The sequence below is a fragment of the Leptidea sinapis genome, chromosome 46 (assembly GCF_905404315.1).
Source record: "Leptidea sinapis chromosome 46, ilLepSina1.1, whole genome shotgun sequence".
NCBI classification, from domain to species: Eukaryota; Metazoa; Arthropoda; class Insecta; order Lepidoptera; family Pieridae; genus Leptidea; species Leptidea sinapis.
Window position 1 is genome coordinate 2305398 of NC_066310.1, and position 22392 is coordinate 2327789.

The following is a 22392-nucleotide window of genomic DNA, read 5'->3' on the forward strand; positions in this document are numbered from 1 at the left end:
ATAAATAGACCTGAATACAGAATTGTATTTTAATTTTTTAGTTGTATTATATTACTTTACTTTATACACATATTATTGTAATTTTAACTGGGTGCATACCTTTTTAATAAAGATATAATATTATTATTAAAATCTTCTAGTATCTAGACCTAGCCTCTGCAACTCAGGGTATCCTATCGCAGAGGGTAGGGCACAAAAACATTTTGTACCACATATTATTAGTTGAATAAAGGATTATTAAAGGCTATTAAAGGATTAAAGTATATAAAATTCTCGTGTCACGGTGTACGTAATTGAACTCCTCCGAAACGGCTCGACCGATTTTCGTGAATCTTAGCGTGCATATCGGCTAGGGTGGAGAATCTGAAAACATCTTTTTCATTCCCCTAAATGTTAAGGGTGGTCAACCCCAAAACTTTTTAAAAATTAGTTTAATTATGATTTCGCATTAAAAAAATACACACAACCTCAAATTTTCACCCATCTACGATCAACACTTACTTTTGTATCACGATTTTAAATTTAATTCTAACCCATCCACAGACACGCAATAAAGTTGCAATATAAAGATATAGTACGAAAAATTTTATGAATGTTATATTTGGTAGGTCTGAGAATCGGTCGTCATCTATTTTTATACCCTAAAAATTTTAACTATCGAATTTTTTTATTACTTTATATCGCAATACAACGTTTGCTGGGTCAGCTAGACTAATATATAAAATTATCGTGTCCCGGTGTTTGTTACCAAACTCCTCCGAAACAGCTGAATCGATTTGTATGAAAATTTGTGAGCATATCGGGGTAAGAATCGGCCAACATCTATTTTTCATATCCTTATATGATAAGGTTGACCCACCCTTAAATATATATTTTTTCTTTTTTTTTCTTGACAATTTTTTAATTTTTATTATTATTAGTGTTGATAAATACACACAACTTAAAATTTTTACCTGTTTATATTCAACACCTATTTTTGCGCGTTTATTTACCCTTACATAATATCATATCGATCTTTTATAATTAATACGCTTTTATTAGCTTCTGACTCCATTGGACTTGATTTTGTTTAGTACCTGTTCAAAGACAATCGTTCTCGAGGAGTAAGTGCCAGTCGTGCGTCGGAGCTGACACAAACTTTTTTTTTCATTAAATTGTCGGAGCTCAATTACCAAGGTATTTAGGTACCACACCATTTAGTCATTAATACGCCTAAGTAACATTTACCGTTTTTTGACAGTGGATAATACTAATAAGTCCCTCAAAATATTACATGCAAAGTACAGAAAGTTAACTTTTTTAAGAAACTTAAATAGAGTAGGTACCTATAGTTTACGATGCTAGAACTGCTTTAGTATTTGTTTCAATAAAATCAAGCAAGGTATTTTGAAGTTGCGATGTTTTTTTGTTTTCGCATTATGTTGTGGAAATTCTCGCGTGTAGTAGAGTCAGGGGCGGATCTAGCATTTGTGGGGCCCTGGGCTAATACTGCTTACGTCAGGCGATAAGCGGAGGGAGGTCCCCAGTAATAGACAATACACGTAATACATCGACAAGTTTTACCGGTTGATAGATGGGCACACGGGTTGATTGATCGAAGTGCTGCCAACCTTATGATTAGATTTTTTTTAATTCTAGATAATTTTTATTATTGACAATAATGTCTATTGCTTTCAGTTCGGTTTGGGGCCTTTTTTCCACGGGGCCTTGGGCTGCAGCCCAAAAAGCCTTTAAGTAGATCCGCCCCTGAGTAGAGTTGATGTAGAGGGGTGACGTCACAGCGGTCAGCAACTGTCCATGTCTTAAAAAATGCTTACAAAAATGCACGAGATTGTTTAGGAGCTTTTCTATTTCTTTCCCGCAGTTTCACCTGCATCATATCAAGCACCAATTTATTAAAATTCTAGTTGATGATTAAATGTTGATATCTGCTTATAATATAAATGTCGTAGGTGTTATTTTATATATTTTTGAATGGCCACCACATGTTATGTCTATGATAGTACTGGGTATGTCACAGACATATTGTCATAGAGGTCTTACTCATAGAAGAATAAATTAGTGACTTTTGGTTACTATGACTACGAAGTAATTATTACGTTGTCATGCTTATAAAAAGTGGTAATTAATTTATAAAGTTGTTTTCTTATATTAAATAATGGTGAATGCACTGATTTGCTCATAGTCTACTGCTGATACTCTGCTCTATCTCATATAACAGGTTATGGGCCCAGAAACGGGAATAAAAGAGAAAAATGAGTAATCACGTGCACATAGAACAATTGAAAAGAGAAAACTACGATACATGGAGGATCTGTTAAAAATTGTCAAACAAGTAAAGATGTCTGGGATACGCTAGAAAGCATATATTATAGCAAAGGTCCTGCAAGAAAAGCAAGCCTATTAAAAGAATTGATATTGAAGAAGATGAAAGATGGTGATAATATTGTCAATCACTTGAATAAATTTATGGATATCGTCGATAAACTAGCAGATATGGACATACCAATTAATAAAGATCTTCTTAGTATTATGATGTTTTACAGCTTACCTCAATCTTTTGAAAATTTTAGAAATGCAATAGAATCCAGGGAACTTGAAAATAAAGATAATTGAAGAAGATGAGGCAGAAAAAATATAGCTAGTACAAGTGAACAAAACTCTGAACAAGAGGCGCTGTATAGTAGACAGCGTGGCAAAAATAAAAACTTATATAATGCAAGTATATTAAATATTTGTTAAATATAATGCAAGTCTATGTTGCTTAGAAGAAACATGCCTAAATACGTCCGATAATAAAGAAAAAATTAAGAAATGGTGTCTTGACAGCGGATGTACGTCACATATGAGTCATGAATTGAAAAGATTCATTAAAATGGACAAAGCTGATAACAAAACGTTAAGGTTAGCATCAGAAAACTGTCTTGCAAAAATCGAAGGACGAGGTCCAGCAAAACTTTACACCTATAAAATACCAAATCTGAAACTAACTGAAGCCTTGTACGTACCATCGCTGACTACAAATCTAATGTCAGTTGGAAAAATAACAGACAAACTGTTCCACAGTTTTATTTAAACAAAAAAATGCTACCGTGATGCGAAACAATATAATTCTGCTAAAAGCAGAGAGACATTCAGACGGTTTGTACTACGTTAAAGAAAACATAGAAGAGAAAGCTAATTACTGCGAAGCAAGCAAAATGCAGCAATGGCATAGAAAGTTAGCACATCTAAATGAAGGACAAATGAGAATAGCACTTGATAAGAAAATTATGGAAGGCTTAGAATTCAATAAAAGTGACACAGTTAAAGACTGTGAAGTCTGTGCTAAAGGCAAAGCAACAAAACTACCGTTTAATGCACCTAAAAATGAGCAACGTACAAATTAAAGATTAGAAATTGTGCATACTGATGTATGTGGTCCCATGGGGCAGCCATCGAAAGGGGGTTCCAAATACTTCATCACGTTTACAGATGATTATTCAAGATATACAAGAGTATATACAATGAAAACAATAAAATTTAAGGAATTCAAAAATGAGGCTGAAAGATTTACCAAAAAGAAGATAGTATGCTTACAAAGTGACAATGGGACAGAATATACTAACAATAATTTTGACAAATATTTGAAGGAGAATGGCATCAAAAGGAGACTTTCCGCACCATACACGCCTGAACAGAATGGCTTAGCAGAAAGAAAAAATAGGACATTGCTTGATAAAGCTAGATGTATGTTGATAGACACCAATATGAAAGAAGTTTTTTGGGCTGAAGCTATTAATACAGCTAACTACTTGGCAAACCGTAGTCCTTGCACAAGTATTGATAACGCGACTCCATTTGAAAAATGGGTAAAGAGAGTTCCGTCAGTAAGACATTTTCACATATTCGGAACTAAGGCGTTTGTACATAAAAATGGAAAATTTGAAGCCAGAGCGACACCTGGAATTTTTGTAGGATATTCGGAAAATCACAAGGCATACCGGATTTTCAACCCAAAAACAGACCAGGTAATGATTAGCAGAGATGTCAAAATACTGGACAAAATGTTTTATGAAAACGAGATCAAAGGAGAACAAAAACAAGATGTAGTTAATAAAAAGGAAATAGAATTTATATTTTCTCCTGAAAAAGAAAATGTAGAAGATAATAAAGATTTGGAAGAACATGAAATTGATGAAACTGACCAGGAATTGAACAATGATGAAATATTTGTTGACGCAAATACAGAAACAGATGATATAGATCCGACTAGTTCTACTGATAAAAGACAGAGAAAACCACCAGCATGGCATCAAGATTATGAGATGGATGCTGAACAATCATTCCTCTGTGAAATAGACGAGAACATGGATGAATGGGAAGATGCAATAATAAGCGAGATTGAATCTCATCTTAAAAATAATACTATGAAAATTGTACACAGGAACGAAAACAAAAATTTGATTGATAGTAAAATGATTTTAAAATATAAATATAATGCAATGGGAGAAATAGATAGACGAAAAGCACGACTTGTGGCGCGTGGGTTTAATCAGAAAGAAGGAATTGATTACACTGAAACATTTGCACCTGTTGCAAAAATGAGTACTCTTAGAATACTTATTGCACATGCAATTGAAAATAAATTTAAGTTATCCCAACTAGACGTGTGTACTGCATTTTTAAACGGCGATTTAGATGAACAAATTTATATGAAGAAGCCGAAAAATCTGGATAAATATTTAAAATACATAATTACACATGGAAAAACATAGAGTTGATTAAAAAAGCAAAAGAAATGCTTTTAGATATAAATAGATATAAAAATAATGGGATATATCAGCTAAACAAAGCCATATATGGTTTGAAACAAGCAGGAAGACAATGGTTCTTAAAGTTACATGAGAAATTGTTGGAAATCGGATTTAAGAATTCTTCAGCGGATCCTTGCTTGTATATATTAGAAAAAGGAGGAGAAAAGCTGCAAAGCTTGCAAACATTTATGTGGATGACTTAATACTAGCATATAAATCAGAAATGTTGTTACGAGAAGTCAAAACAAAACTGCAAAAAGTTTTTGAGTTACGAGATATGGGTTCACTCCATCATTGCCTGGGCACACAATTCACCCATGTAGGGGGAGAAATAACATTGTCACAGGAGAATTATATTGAAAATTTAATAAATAAGTTCAACATGGCTGAATGTAAGCCAGTGTCAACGCCTATGGAGACTGGTCTGAAACTGGAGAAGGGTAATGGACTCACAGAGATGGAGAATATACCATACCAAATGTTAATTGGATCTCTAATATACCTCGCTGTAGCCACAAGACCAGATATAATGTTTGCTGTTAGTTATTTGAGCCAATATAATACATGTTTTGATAATACACATTGGCAAGCTGCAAAAAGGGTGATTCGTTATTTAAAAGGAACGAAGAATGTAACCATCAGATATAAACAATCAGGAATGGCACTAACATGGCTGACGCTGACTGGGCGGCATGTTCCGTTGACCGTCGTTCATATACCGGTTATATTTTTAAGTATGGTGGTGGCCTTATCAGTTATGCATCAAAGAAACAAAGAACAGTGGCTTTGTCAACAGCAGAAGCCGAATATATGGCGATGACAGAAGCAACGAAGGAAGCTTTACACTTGAAATATCTGTTGGAAGATATTGGAGTTTTTCAACAAACTGTTACGATCTACAATGATAATTTGGCTGCACAGATGTTAGCAAACAATCAAATGACTGGTAAGAGATCGAAACATATCAGCATAAAGGAACATTTTATACGGGATTGTGTCCAGAAGAAATTAGTGACCATCCGTTACAAGGACACAGAGCATATGGAGGCAGACCTTTTTACAAAGGCATTACCACAGCCAAGATTGTTAAAGCTTCTAAAGATGATAGCCGTCACTCAGACCTGAAGGTCATCTTGAGGGGGAGTGTCATAGAGGTCTTACTCATAGAAATAGCGCCTAGAAATTAGTGACTTTTCGTTACTATGACTACAAAGTAATTATTACGTTGTCATGCTTATAAAAAGTGGTAATTAATTTATAAAGTTGTTTTCTTATATTAAATAATGGTGAATGCACTGATTTGCTCATAGTCTACTGCTGATACTCTGCTCTATCTCATATAACACATATCTAATAATATCGTAGATGCGAGGACTCTATGCATAGTCAAGCGATCGAACCTTTCCAGAGTATTGGCCGACGATTCGAGCGGCTCTGCATTCTACGCAGTTAAATGGTTCGAGCTGATGCTGGAGTGGGGTGCACTACAAATTAGATCAAATCGGAGATATATTTTGTAATATTCTCCACAAGCATTGCTGCCGTCTCGCTCTTAAAATGATCCCCAGTTGAGCGACACTGTACCTTCCGTCCTCAAAATTGCAATCGTTCGGAATTGCGAGACCAAGTATTATCAGCCTGTTTGCTGTTTCGTCATATTATGTAATAAGACAGACTTTCCCTGCTCCCACATCAGTAAATCCCTAAGTAGTACGACATCCATTGAACTAGGCAGTTCCTATAACTATAGTACAACCTCTATGTCGAACATAAAGGGAGATGCGAAACAATTCGATTTATAGTTTTCGAGTTTCGACTTTTCGGATTTTGATTCGACATAATGAGGTTGAGATTTAAAGATAATTCAGTTTACAATTAACAGATCTCATGTTCCAACAGTTTTATTATTATACTAATATAGTCTCAAATAATCGAGTTGTAAAATAAAACATTGCTATGTTCAAGATACAGGGGTAGTATTTAATTTTTCGATTTGTGGAAAACAAATATGTACTAAAATGGCTTGGGGCTCACTGATTATTTCGACTAATAGAGGTTTGAGATTTTGAGTTATAGAGGTTTTGGTTTCTGAAGGTAACAAAACATTTTTTTCGAGATTTGGAGGTTTTCAACTTATCGAGGTTCTACTGTATTTATTTATTTAGAAATACCAACATTTGTTTACATTGATGCGTTACATATTTATAATATAGACTAAATATAATGTGCTTAATGTAACAAACAATTACAAGTATCTACCACATGCTTTAATAATTTTCACAAAGTAAATATTAGTTTAAGGGGAAAAAAAATATACGCTAACAAGTAATAATGGTTAAATGATTTGGTTTGAAATTATTATTATTTAAGATTATTATATATATATTATAAAACTAAGAAACATAATTATTATGACTACATTTTATTCACTAAACTTACATACAAATAATTTACGAACTGTATAGACAGAAGTCGTGAAATTAATATCGATGTAATCGCTATATATGTTTACTATCTTTTTTCTATATCGTATTTCTTTAACTCTCCGGAATTTTAGCTATTAAATCATATCTAGTGCAATTCATATTACTACAACGGCTAGCTCATCTTTAAAAAAAGGTTATTTCGAATTTGTAGCATTACATTCATGTACAAGGTACATTGGAAACGCAATATACGCCGTTTGAGATTTTTTTTGGTAAATTATGTCGAAAACCAACTAATTTGACCAGTCTAGATGTTGAGCCTAGAAATAACTTTATATTTATAGTTTAGAATCTAAATACAGGCTTCAACGAGCTAAGGCAGATGTGCCAGAAGTAATTTAATAAGTAGAAAGAATCTAAGAAAAGAAAATTTTAATGAGAAGTGTGTGTTGTGATGAGATGGCAACCCTTTCATTTGTTAGAAAGATGACTTAATTTTGATTAAAAACGAAGACGGTAGTAAATTTGAACAATTGTATTTAGGTTCATTCAAGGTTTTGGAAGATTTATATCCCCTAACGTTGAAAACAAATAATGGAGGAAATAATTGTAAATAAGAATAGGACTAAACTATATAGGTATTACATATTCAATTTTAAATTACCTTAAATTTAAATATTAGCTAGTTACCTATCTATGTATTTTAAATAGAGTATTTATTTTAATCGTTTTTTCCTTTTTCTAAATTTTAATGCTTATTGTATAATTAACGTTCAAAGCTAAAGAATGTGTATTTTGTCATGCCCAACACGATGCCCTTTATTTTTTTTAATAATAAATGTAGTACATTTAGAAATAATATGTACCTATTTTTTTTGTATTCGTTATGCATAAAAGGAAGTGTGTAAATGTAAATCAATAAGTTTTTTGAATTGATGTTTAAATGATGATAAGATGTGATGAGCCTTTTGCATGCATATTTGTTTGCATTAATATTCCTTCGCAATTTCATTTGAAAATTATTTTAAAAATAAAGCGGGGATAAAGTTATGGGCGTTTTGAGCACGTCGGTCGGTACATGAATTGTAAAGCGGAAAGACCTTAAAACTGATGAGATAAGGGTAAATATGTTATGAATCAAATTGTACTCGTTATTGATATTGTTAAGTTAGAATAAATTATGTCAAGCTAAGTAGTGTTTATTATACCCAGACCCTGGATTCCTTCTCCAAACAAGAATCAGGCCGCGAGAGCTGGAAAAGTATTATTTACCTACTCTGAAGTACTATCGAAGTGCATCGTAGTGGTACTGACCGTAAAATAAATAATAAAAGTGTACCGTTCATCCGGATAAAGACGTTTGGATCTTCTCAGTTCTCTTGAACAAAAATGGTTTCTCCATCCGACCAATTTCAAGTATCTATGACCGCACTTTTACAATACTTCTATCTCAGTGCGCTACTAGTAGCTATCAAAATAATGGGCCCGGAAATAATACTCATAGGATTATTGTTCTCATATCTCAAGTTAATAATGAATTAATATCTGAGGGAGAAAGATAAATATCCGTTACAATATTTTGATGGATACTTTTTAATTTTAGAAATAAGATTGTATTATTTCAAATATTTTTTTGTATTAATTTTATTATAATCTGTCTCCTTCAATAATATGTGTGTCCTACTGGTATATTTATTGGCTTGCTTGGAGAATGGCCTATGCCAAACCCAATTTCCATAATTAAGCATCTGGATGGCTAGTTAGTAGATCTTGGGGTATTTCGCGCTTCAGTCTTCTTGATACTTTCGTTCTTTTGTTCATTAGGGCTTTTGCTAGTATGTTAGGGTGATTTCCGTCTTAGCGAATTTTTTTATCTCATCCTCGACTGTTGGTATTCCGAGGTCATGGTGTAATAGATCATTTGGTACAAACCATGGAGCATTGGCTATTAAGTGTAGTGTTTTGTTCTGAAATCGTTGGATTATTTCAATATTTGAGTGTGATGCGGTACACCATAGCTGTATACCGTATGTCCAGATGGGTTTAAGAATTGCCTTGTAAAGCAGTACCTTGTTTTCAAGTGAAAGCTGTGACTTACGTCCAATAAGCCAATGCTTACGGTTTGCTTCCTAATTGTTTCCTTTTAGTGAAGATGTGTTTTTGCTATGTGAGACGTTTGTCTAGGTGTAAGCCAAGATAAGCAAGTAGCTCTTTTAAGGATAAAAGTCACATTCATCAAATAGAATATTTTGTAAATATTGCACATACTTAGTATTCAATATTGTGGTGGATTTCCATAATGAGTTAGAAGGTACCTAGTTATTTTAATCTATCTTTATTACGAAATTAACATGAAATATTAGACATATGCATAAATTTATCAATTACAAGAATACATAAAAGAGAAAACCTTTACGTAACTTTACAAAATAATGTTATAATAATGATTGTAATTAAATTTAAGTATGTACAGAAAGAAAAATGATTGCAAGAGTACATTCATGTCATAATATGAAAATTCGTATTCATATTCGCGGATATACATTTTTACGCACATCACCGCATTGTATGGGCACAGAATCGAGAGTCACTGAGGTAGTGACATCAATAATTTAAGAAACAGGTAGGTACTTTAGAATCCCGCTAATAAGATTCATTTTTAGTTGTGTTGAGTTCACAACTATGGTTGACTTCGATATACACTAGGATCTAGTTCCACTAACGTATTGGATACCAACTAAGGACTAAGGCCTGCACAGAAGGCAGCCGCTATTTACTTTTAGTTGTAAGATCTAGGACCAATTTGACAAAGATATGTAGCTTAGAACTCGCACGATGACATAACAAAATAATTCTACCTTGTCTTATCTGGTAGGTGCAATGTTTTACTTATCTTTTTTAAGCTTCTCCGTGTTTGAGAAGACTTTTACTCCGATCAAAAAAAAACAGCGACTAACGGCCATTCCCAACATTCAGTCTATCTCTTACTTGCGATAAAGAAAACTTATCGAAGGTAACTCACCTTATCCGTACACGCTGTCTGTCAATGTATAGCTTACCAGCGATAGAAGTATGGAATTTTCATTTCACGCGTCCCAATATAAGGCGATAAGAATGATGAAGATGGCACTTATCAGGTATATTGGGACAGATTCAGATTATTGACAGCCAATTACTGACAGTAGAAGGTAGTAATTTATCTCTATCTTTTTTTATGAAAAAAGGGTCGAGACGAGCAAGACGTTCAGCTGATGGAAATTGATACGCCCTGCCCATTACAATGCATTGAAAAACCCAAAAATTCTGAGCGGCACAACAATTGCGCTGGTCACCTTGAGACATAAGATGTAAAGTCTCATTTGCCCAGTAATTTTACTAGCTTCGGCGCCCTTCAGACCATAACACAGTAATGTTTACACATTACTGCTTCACGGCAGAAAAAAGCCCGGTGTAGTACCCATAAACTAGCCGGCATCCTGTGCAAAGGAGCCTCCCACTGGTATCTGTAGATAGTATATTGGGTGACAAAACCACTGTTTGTTTTCAAGCGGAGTGACACAACAATGACAATGGACTGTAAACACTTGCCTTCATACTTCGTAAAGACCTCAATGAACGAACCTATTTAAGAGCACGGCAGACTACCAAACCCTACAGCCCGAGCTATAGTTCAACAGTTTTCTATTTTTTTACTAAACATAGGCCCTGGCATGGTCTTGGGCGGTGTCATTGAATTGAATTGTGTAAGTTTGAAATAAGGAGACAAGCTCGGATCACATCGTATGGCTCTCAACATACATATTCGTTCGCTCACTGCTTAACATTCGTGTCAGGGCCTACAATGCTTGATATTACAATGATACAGTTTTGTTAAGGTTATAATACTTACCACCTATGTAAACATTGGCAATATGCTAACAGAGCAACAATAATGTACTATATATTTTTTATTGTGAGTCAGAGGCAAATAGATACAATACTTGAATATGCTTCGGAATTCAAATTTGTCAAAAAAGTTAGTACTAACCACATGTACTTCACACCTCAACTTCATTCATTCTTTAAAAAAATCCGTATTAGTGGCCCTACTGCTCATAACACAATTAGTCGTGTGTTAAAATGTTTTTAATGTACAATGAAGAGAAAATTTTTATGAAAAAGTATTATTTTTCTAAACGGGCAAGATGTTCATCTAATGGTAACTGATACACCCAACCCATTACAATGCAGCGTCGCTCAAATGATTGAAAAACCCAAAATTCTGAATGGTGTCATAATTGCACTCGTCACTTTGAAACAAAAGATGACACTTTTTTTTCTTAATTACATATATCATCGTTCTTGATTCCTTATGATCGGAAGAGACCACACAGCAGCATCTCCACTCGATTGCGTTGTTTGCTGTCCACGAGTATCTAGCTACTAACAATGTTGATAAGCTTTGAAAATGAATCAAGAATCAAACAAACAAAATTATATGTGTTCAGGTTAAAACATACATCGCTAGATCGCCATAATAGTTTCTTCTATAATTTACACGGGTAGTTAAAAACGCTTCACATAGCATACATATACATGTACAGTATAAGCATTTTAGCTCAGTAATTTAAAAACTTCCACACCATGGTACTTGACTCCCTTATGTTACAAATATTAAAACCATAAGTCTACTCTACTTAAATTCCATAGACAGTGTCGGTTCTCTCTAATCTGCCCCCTGACAACTTAACCTCCTCTTTGTTCTGTAAGCTGCCAGTTGGTTACAAACGTTTTTAACACAAACGATCAGCAAGCCAGTCGAGCTTCAACAGTCGCCTGGCATGGTTGCCTTCTAATACCATATTTGTACATTAAGTGAAGTAATTGTAAATTCTAATAAACCGCTTATTGTAAAGACGACGTTTTACTGGCTCGACCTTAAAACTTATTTAAAGGTAACTTTTTAAGAGTAACATTATAATTAACAAGTACCCACCGAAATGATGACGACAATTTGGGACTTCAAAGGATGCCAATTGTCAAGTGAGCAAATTTGATGACAATCTTCCACTTCTGTGTAATGACATAATTTCTGACTATATACCTGATACTCAAGTATTGGCTCAATAAAATAATATCAATGAAAAAAAATGTCGTGTATTTTAATTTTTGTTGATACAATCATGTTTATGAATTGGAATTTTATTTTCTACAGTATGGAATTTTTATATACTCTACAGTCTAAATTAATATGGGAATGTAAATGTTGTATACACATAATTTGACCTTTATATTAATAACATGTTATAAATAAGGTGATAAATAAAAATAATAATATGATAAGGGAACATGGAAACTTGTGTTATATAAGGCAAGGTTTTTATTATCCACTGAGAACTGATAATCTATAGATATTTACCGAAACAATATCGACACATTGTAAGGGAATAACAAAATAAAAAATATTCTGATTATTGAAATTCTAATTAACCACTGAAATGTGCACAAGTCAGCAGGACCTCATAAACAAAGGAATTATAATAAAAATAGTTGAATCAATGACAAGTGATACGATTAAGTCAGCTTCGTTGGAGATTATTATACATGATCGACACAGGGGTAGGGGATCACTTCTCGACAACCACACTTATACTCCGCTAGGGTTCTAGGGTCCTCCACCTTCTCACAACATTGAAAACTCATCATACGCCAGCAACCAATTTATCTTTTGACAAATAAATCTGTACAAAATATATTAAATATATACTCTGTAATGCTAAAAACTGTAACGCTACCTCATCAATAGTTCAATCACGATTATTTAAATGATTTAATAACACAACTTCTTCACGATCGCGAACAAACATTAACGTTGGGCGGGCGCCCGGGCTCGAGACTTATATACAAACAAGTCAACATACAAACATCATATCCTCAGTCTCTCCGTCACATTCCACCGTCGCTGCTTATTCCGTGTATCGTCAGGCTTTACAAACTAATGTCGCGTCGAGACGCCTCCTTTGCTTACAGTCCGTGCGTGGCATCATAATATACATAGTTGAGTTTGATATAGCTAGCGGGCCGCGCGGTTAGTTCCGCTCGGCTTCCTCGCAGTCGCGCGAGATGTGACCCGGCTTGCCGCACACGTAGCAGGTCTTGGTGCCGTCGGGGCAGTTGCGTGATATGTGGCCCGACTTGTTACAGTTGTAACAGGTCTGGTTGGAGCTCTCCCGACCGCCTTCGGGGCAATTTCGCGCGATATGCCCTGTTTTGTTGCAGTTATAGCACGACGGCTCGTCGGGGCTCTGCGCGCATTCACGCGCTATGTGCCCCGTGCCGTTACATCTGTAAGCAATCAAAACACGACATTAATGGAACTGCTTTGAGAAGTGTTTGTGAATACTCATTCAAATACGATTACGAACAAGGAACTGTTATTAATTTTATTTAATATGGCAAAATAATCATCATGATATTACCAAAGCAATAAACATGTTATGAATTTATTTCTATCGTACGCAGAATGTGGGCATTCATTAATGCAACACTATGAAAGTATGAATCATTCATTTGTTCAGCATCTTCATTTCTGTATATTATGTGCGGGGGAACCACTGGCCAAGTGAACTTATAAATATTGATTACCAATAAAACTATTTGATATTTTGACCTCGAAGTGACTACATCATGATTTGTGGTTGTATTACTCACATTATCCACACTTTTATTAATGAATTACAGTAAACTACTTGGACAGCTCTTAACCATCCTTGCAGATAAACATTACATGGTAAAAATGAAAATACATGCAAACTAGTTATAGGCTATCTACTAGCATGAGACTACCTCGCAGTTCACAATAAGTGTTTAAAATGTATACATAGTATAATAATCAAATCAAAAATTTATTTATTTAGCATTTTAGTAAATAGTATTTGAAGGACTTCCCTTTTAAGTTCGCAGAACCTGTGTTAGGGAAGACCGCTCTCTCCAACGGATAAGAATGCTTACACATTTAACAAAAACATAAATTATACTTAAATAAACCAATCTTAGGCATAAAATAAACAAACTAAAAATTGTTTCAATATTGAAGGTAGATTAATATTTACGTGGCTCACACTAAACTTGTAAATAATATACCTACACAAAAACACTTTTCATCCTCTCAAGAATGTGCAAGAATCATATACTCCCCGCCAGGTATTTTCTTCCCATGATGGCCTAAGACTACGTTACTTCATCGTTATTGTCGTGTCGCTCACATCTATAGCGTTGTTTCACTCGAAAAAAGTTTGAGAACACTCACCGCAACGGATGACGTATTCTTAGGCCAATCACGTGACCCAACTGTCAACATTGACACGCAGCATGAAATGTTCCTTGTGTCAGAGAGCAGCTTGTCACCTGTCATTGGGACTCACCTGTAGCAACGGTCAGCCTCCTCCTTGCAGTCGCGCGCGAAGTGCCCCGTGCGGTTGCACTTGAAGCACTTCTCGCGCTGCCGGTTGAACTCAGGGTTCCGCGAAGCGACACCGCCCTGTGTGCACTCCCGGGCGAAGTGCCCGGTACGGTTGCACTTATAACATACGCTTGAACTCATTTCTGGAAACAATACAAACCCACCATTAAACAATACTTACATAATTTATATGGAACTAGAGGAATGTCGCATAAAATGCTGGGAATGATCATAGTAGTGTATTTACTATCGTTTAGTTGGTGCTCTGGTGTTGTGTCGCTCAGTCCTTACAAAAAAAAATGTCTACAACTACGAATTTAATTATTGTATGCTGTATTTCTATGTTATTTCATTTTTAAGTTAACTCTTATTTGTATGTTGTTTGTCCATGGCCCTAGAAAATTTAGTTGACTGTCACGGCTTGATGGATTTAATAATATCTTGTCTCCCTTCTTTTCATCCTTCGGACAAGTATCTCTTGGAAGCTATTGCAATCGCTAAATAGGTCTACAATTTAGCAATAATATGTACCACATTTGTTTAGTTTAATTATTGTAACCTTTGTCCTTTAATAAATAAAAAAAAAACTTTTTTATAACATTAAATTTTCTGTATTATTAAGGAATATCTGCAAATGCAAGAAAAGTGCAAGATGTCGGGACTATTAAAGCCACATTTACAAATCACAACACACAATGATAAGAGGAGCTTGACCGGCCGCAGCGAGCTCAACTTGCACTTGTCCTAGTCGCCAATATGACTTGTTATAGTCTCACGCATACATTTTATATTTATTCGTATTAATAATACTTTACGTATGTTTTCGTATTTATTACATTACTCTCAAACACAGAATCCTCTCCTTCTTCAGACGGCGTCGTCCTAATTTTATACCATAGGGGGGCTCCTTTCCACCGAAAGCCGGCTAGATTATGGGTACCACAACGGCGCCTATTTCTGCCGTAAAGCAGTAATGTGTAAGCATTACTGTACTTCGGTCTGAAGGGCGCCGTACGTAGCTAGTGAAATCACTGGGCAAATGAGACTTAACATCTTATGTCTCAAGGTGACGAGCGCAGTTGTAGTAGGATTCTTGAAAAACCCAAAAATTCTAAGCGGCACTACAATTGCTCTCGTCACCTTGAGACGATAGATGTTAAGTCTCATTTGCCCAGTAATTTCACTAACTACGGCGTTCTTCAGACCGAAACACAGTGATGTTTTCAGTTAACGGCAGAAATAGGCGCCGCTGTGGTACCCATAATCTAGCAGACTTCTTGTGCAAAGGAGCCTCCCACTGGTGTGGAGTGTGTGAAATGGCGGGCGAGGATAGAACAGAATACCACCAAGCGTGGCTGATTGTTTACGACCTGTCAATCAAAATCGGTTACACTAACAACAGATTCCCTTTTCTTTTCTATCTTGTATCTCCGTTGGAGATGTTCTTACGCTAGAATATTGTAAGTCTATAGCTCTCATTTCATATTTTAATGTAATAAATAACTGTTTAAATATAAAAAATAAACAATAATATAATTGTTTACGGACGAAGGAGGCCCCATCTGGAGACAGACCTTTATGGTTCAACGAATACCATCCTACTAATTTAGTTAAGTGGTATGTATTCAGACAGCCATCTTGGAGCTATTTCTGGGTGGTACGAATAAATTCCGACGAGAAAGCGAACCACCGTTCCGTCTTCCGTTACGCACCTCACCTATTAGTCGTGTCAACTTTAACCATTTCGAACCAGTGATTTTTATGTATCTACTGCGCGAGTGACCTCGTTGAACAAAATGTGGTTTCATTGAGACAATCTGAAACCTCTTCACGGGCAACGACCTATCGCTTTCTCGTTCTGTCATCGCGTAACTGATAAAACTCGATACTTAACTGCGATTGCGTATCGACAAGAAAAACCCTTCAAATAAACGCGTTCGTAAATAAATTAGAATGTTATTAGAAGTTCTCGTAAATTACTTATATCCTGCAATTAAACGTAACTATTTATAAAATACTAGCTGACCCGGCAAACGTTGTTTTGCCATATAAATTATTTTTAGAGTTAGACCGTTTCTTGGACAATGCTTTATTTTTCTAAAATAAACGTAGCCTAAGTTACTCCTTATTACATCAGCTACCTGCCAATAAATAAAACAGACAGACAGACAAAAATTGTAAATAATGTTATTTTGGTGCATGTACCGTATATATATTCATAATATACATTTAGTAAAAAACGGTTAATTCAATATTACAAACAGACACTCCAACTTTATTTAAATGTATAGATAATACACACAATATTTTTATAAATTATAGCCTATATGTTATTCTGGTGTGTAAGCTATATTATTGCAAAGTTTCATCAAAATCCATTCAGTAGTGTTTGCGTTAAAGAAGTTCAAACATACATCCAGACATACAAACTTTCACATTTATAATATTAATAATAGGATTGTAATGTTTCGAGTGTAAATTCCCAATGACAATAAATAAGTACGTAGGTTGCGAGATTCCTCTAGGAAAGAAATACGAATATAAATGATTTGAGTTTTCTTTAGTGTTAATTCCGCCAATATTTGTCTTTAAACAATTCGACACGTGTTTCGCCTCTACACGAGGCATCCTAAGGACGTGTAGAGGCGAAACACGTGTCGAATTGTTTAAAGTAGTTTAAATTAACACTAAAGAAAACTCAAATCATTAATATAATTATGGGTTTCCGCAAAGTAACGCCTACTTCAATAAAAGAAATACGAATTTAAATAAATCATAACAAGGGCCTTATCATATACATCATGTGAATGAGTTGTAATATGACGAATTTATGGGAAATTTTGAGGTGGCTATTACACTATAAAATCATTGATATTGCAAACTTGATAAAGTATATAATAATCATATTGTTGGTGCCGTGCTTGACAAACCATGCAGGCACTTGATCAATTATTTGTTTTTTTTTTTACATAATAGTAGTAAAAATCAGCCATCACACTTTATTTATTTTTAATATACATAATATTTAGGTATTTAATTATTTTGTGCACAATTTGGATATGCCAGAATTATCAGATGAGTTTTAATGAGATATGAGATTAATTAAAATGCATGGTAATTTACAATAACATAATATTAAACTAACCATAAATTTTTACCTCAATCACAAGATATCACATATTAGGATTCGCAAGAGAATGGAGCCTTAATTAAGAGAGCCTCTTAAGTTCTTTGATTTACAATGTTACATTTTGATGTTTTTCAAATTCATATATAAAATTATGTAGGTATGTGATAAATACATAATAGTACTCCACATTAATAGAAATGCATGTGTGAGATCTGGTATGAGTACATTTAAACTTTGATTTGAACTCATTAAAAAATATATTAGATGAAAACTGAGAAGATATGAATAAATTATTACTTTGAAAATGATTTAATTAGAATATACAGGGTGGCCGAGAAGTTGATGTCCAAAGCTAAAATTTGAAAGCCTCATGGTGATGAGTATCTGAATCACCCCTATGTATGTTCTACGATTTTGCGTAGTTTAGGATATAATAATTTTTTTTCTCTTTTATTCGCTTTTTTCACCTAATAGTGGTTTAGGATTTTTTTCTAATTCTTTTTTAACACTTTTAGTTAATTTTATTGTTGATAATTATTAACTACAGTTGCAATAACCACACAAGAAACTATGAATAGTTTAGACAATGCTGAACTAGTTTAGAATTGAGTTGTAAGTTCAATATAACTGCTACAGCTAATTTCATGAAAATGATCAAGGTATCAAAAAAAAGGGGAGCCTATGGCTTTTAACTATTTTTAAATACTTCCCAGAACATTGGCCAATAAAATGCGCCAAATTCAAATTTTGGATGTTAACTTCTCGGCCACCCAGTATTAAATGAAAACTAATTGGATATGAATAAATTATGACTGAAATTTACAGTGAATTTACATAAGAATAAGCCAAGCTTGGTAGTCTACTCAAACATGTCATATGCTCAGTTGTGGTGACCTTACCACAAAAGCCACAATATAAAGAATAGAATGGAATAATTATTACCAGATGTTTTCTTTTCTTATAAAATTAAGTACACAAATTATTGAATAAAATTTTTCAAACAGATCATAAATAAAAACAGCAATGATTGAGTATCCATGATTTCTAGTGGGTCATGTAAGTCACTTTGAAACTTATCAGATGTATTTAAGTTGTGTCAAATTATAAAAAAAATAGCATGGTAACTTCAAAAAAATAAGCAATGCTGTCAGCAATGTCCTGCCGCCGAATTCCACCTTCATTTCTTCCACAACACGCCACAAGTTGGGATATTGTCCCCGCCATCTGGATGTGTGGCAGTTCTCCATAGTGTGGTTTTCAAGGAGCTTTCTTCCTCGTACTACAAAGCTGTGGAATGAGCTTCCTTGTGCGGTGTTTCCGGGACAATAGGACATGGGTACCTTCAAAAAAAAGGTGTACACCTTCAAAAAAAGGGTGTACACCTTCCTTAAAGGCTGGCAACGCTCTTGTGATTCCTCTGGTGTTGCAAGATAATGTGGGCGGCAGTGATCACTTAACACAAAGTAACCCGTACGCTTGTTTGTCCTGCTATTCCATAAAATAAAAGCACATTCATTCTCCATGTTTTTATACCTAAATTGTATTAATTGCAATCATTAGCAACATATCATTTATGTTATTTTAACTGAACATGGTCTAGGGCAGCTAAATAAGAGGTTATGTGCACTAGTCTGCTTCGGAGACACAACACCAAAGCATGTTCATGTCATGTAAGACAAAAAAAAGGTTAACTAAATTGTACAAATTTGTATTTTGGTATATAACATGTATAGGAAGTTTTAAAAAAAACTTTTCAACAATATAACAAATAATGTAAAAAAAAAAAATTATATTGCTTCACTCTAGTTTCTGTATTAACATAGATAAGCAACACACTTTATACAATAGAAAGGCTCCACATAAGTCAAGTAATAGTGAGTAATTACATCCCTAGTGTAGTTTAGTGTTAGCCCTACGAGAACCTTGAGGAAGCTCAGAAGCCTGGCTCAATTTAAAATAAAACTATTTTTTTTTTTTAATGAAAATAAGGGACAAGACGAGCAGAATGTTCAGCTGATGGTAATTGATCACCTTGAGACGAGATGTTAAGTCTCATTTACCCAGTAATTTCACTAGCTACGACACCCTTCAGACCAAAACACAGTAATGCTTACACATTACTGCTTCACGGCAGAAATAGGCGCCATTGTGGTACCCATAATCTAGCCAGCATCCTGTACAAAGGAGCCTCCCACTGGTAAAATGCTAGTGTTATAGAGTATTACAATATTTCATGTCATAAGTAGCTGAAGTTCCACTCATATGCAAGAGTTCTTCGGTCTATTTTAATGCACTGCATGACTGCATGCAAATAAGACACACACAGACCCCACCCAGCTGTCCACATTACAAAATCATAGTAATTTCATTCATAATATGTATAAATTCACTAAATTAATTTAATATTAGGAGCAGCAAAAGTTGAAATAAGACATTAATATATAATGAATTCCCACATCATGTAACTAATTGTGTTATATAAATTTAAACTTCATATTAACCAAATTGTAATGTAGTGTCTTATAAAGCTTAGTTATGTATAGACAATAAAAATGTCTGGATTCTATGAAAACTTTAAGGTTTCAATCCACTAGAGCAGGCCATTTCAACCTTTTGGTACAACAGCACACTTTTTGTTCATCAATTGTTTTTTTTTATAGAATAGGAGGACAAACGAGCGTACAAGTCACCTGTTGTTAAGTGATCACCGCCGCCCACAATCTCTTGCAACACCAGAGGAATCACAGGAGTGTTGCCAGCCTTTAAGGAAGGTGTACACACTTTTTTTGAAGGTACCCATGTCATATTGTCCCGTAAACACCTCATAAGGAAGCTCATTCCACAGCTTTGTAGTATGTGGAAGAAAGCTCCTTGAAAACTGCACTGTGGAGGAGCGCCACACAACCAGTTTAACGGCAAACCAGTAAAAACAGGTTGAAAACATCTGCACTAGAGGATCAAACTTGTTGAGTTTCTTGCCAGTTTCTTTTCAAAACAAGGCCTCATGGTAGATTCTTGAACAGATGGTATCAAAACTGATTTCATAAGTGTACAAATTGCACCTTATTGAATAAATTTATTATTAATGTTATTATTATAGCTAGTCTAACAGATAGGTAGGTGGACTCTAAGAAAAAACAGAGTGAATAGGGCCAGTAAGTTAAAGAAAAATCAGCACACCAAAAAAATAGTAAGAGAATAGGATTTCATATTATTTTTTGTTAAATATATTCTGTATCATTTTCTGTTCTTATCAAATCTATGTTAAAATAGAAGATGACCCCACCCCTGCATCATAACTCATTGCCTTGACAAATAATCAAATTAAAAAAGTAAAGTCCCAAAGCAAATTAATCATAACTTAACAACTAGTCATTGAGTCTAATTAAAATGATTTTATAAACTACTCCTCACAACAACAGATGGTGTTTTACTTGTGTCTCTAAACTATGATAAAGTACAATGGTAGTCTGTTAATATGAAACTGTTTATTTGATCAGCTTCTGTAACTGAATCAAAATTAAAACAAAAGAAGTATTTTAGTTCAGATTGAGTATAACCTAACAGGAATCCCATTACCAAAAACAAAGTTATGTACTTTTGATATATGATTTCCCATAAGGGAAATCATATTAAATTTTAAGTACATTATAATTACATTAGCTGTCTCTACCACTATTTCACTTAAAACATTAGTGGCACTGCAGACAACTGAGGTAAAGCCTGGCCTAAATTAAGTTTGAACATAGAATAAAAGCTACAAATAACACAGTCAATTAAGTGTAAAGACACCTTTAGTGGTTTTACCAGTGATGGTACGACATTACACTACGTCACGACAAAAAAAAGGAAAATGAAAGTTAAGTTATAGGCAGCCTGAAATTCAGAAACTTACGAAGATTGTTTCACTACAGACTTACCACAACTTAATTATTAAAGTACTTTTTGTTTAAATTAAAAGCAACTATACGAAAATTATACTGTATAAGCCCAGCAACCTGACGGAGAAGAGAAATTTAAAGTCAGGTAACCACGTTCTATAACCAACTTAAGTTAAAAATAAGCGAGATAACATGAATTATCAAATAATAAATAATACTTTAACAAGGGCGCTGTGAAAATTGCCACATAAAACTGCTAAGTTATACGCGGTTTGCACTATAACCACGTGTAGAGTATGTACCGGTAGCGCGCTTAAAATTCACATCTAACCACTTTTCACTTACCGATTGTGAAGTAATTATTATCGGGCACTTAATACACTATAAAACTATTGTTTTCTTGAATGAGAACAGTTTAAACTTTACAATAAAATCGTAATTTATGAAGCTATGTCCGCAAGGAAGCCAGCCACCATCACTAGGAATTCGTAAAAGACATTTTGTAATTATGACCATAGACTCAAAATAATAATAGGAGAACTCTTTCTACGTCTGCTCTCACTGTGATTGGTGAAGTGTGGCTATTCAAACTCAAATATTTTAATTCGAAATAAGATTTAATAATCACTTATTGAACGTCAAAACCTACCATCCATTCGAAAACTTATGCCTCAGACCAGAGAAGAACGCTTATTCCATTCCAAATTTGTGGTATCAT

At 34.4% G+C, this 22392-nt stretch overlaps 1 protein-coding gene across 1 annotated transcript; it reads right to left on the reverse strand.

The window, feature by feature from the left end:
- Positions 1 to 12666: 12666 nt before the first annotated feature.
- On the reverse strand, positions 12667 to 22188 carry LOC126978023 (CCHC-type zinc finger nucleic acid binding protein). The gene is made up of 3 exons (XM_050826757.1): positions 22020 to 22188; positions 14626 to 14806; positions 12667 to 13546 (listed from the first exon to the last, which is right to left on the reverse strand). The coding sequence occupies exons 2-3, from the start codon at positions 14802 to 14804 to the stop codon at positions 13291 to 13293; spliced, it is 435 nt and encodes a 144-aa protein (XP_050682714.1). The 5' UTR covers positions 14805 to 14806; positions 22020 to 22188; the 3' UTR covers positions 12667 to 13290.
- Between the last annotated feature and the right edge of the window lie 204 nt (positions 22189 to 22392).

Bases quoted from the DNA above. Each gene is read 5' to 3' on its own strand.
- LOC126978023 (XM_050826757.1), bottom strand. From the start codon at position 14,804: ATGAGTTCAAGCGTATGTTATAAGTGCAACCGTACCGGGCACTTCGCC. The intron at 13,547-14,625 runs GTGAGTCCCAAT...GATTGCTTACAG, and splicing joins GAGGCTGACCGTTGCTACAG to ATGTAACGGCACGGGGCACA.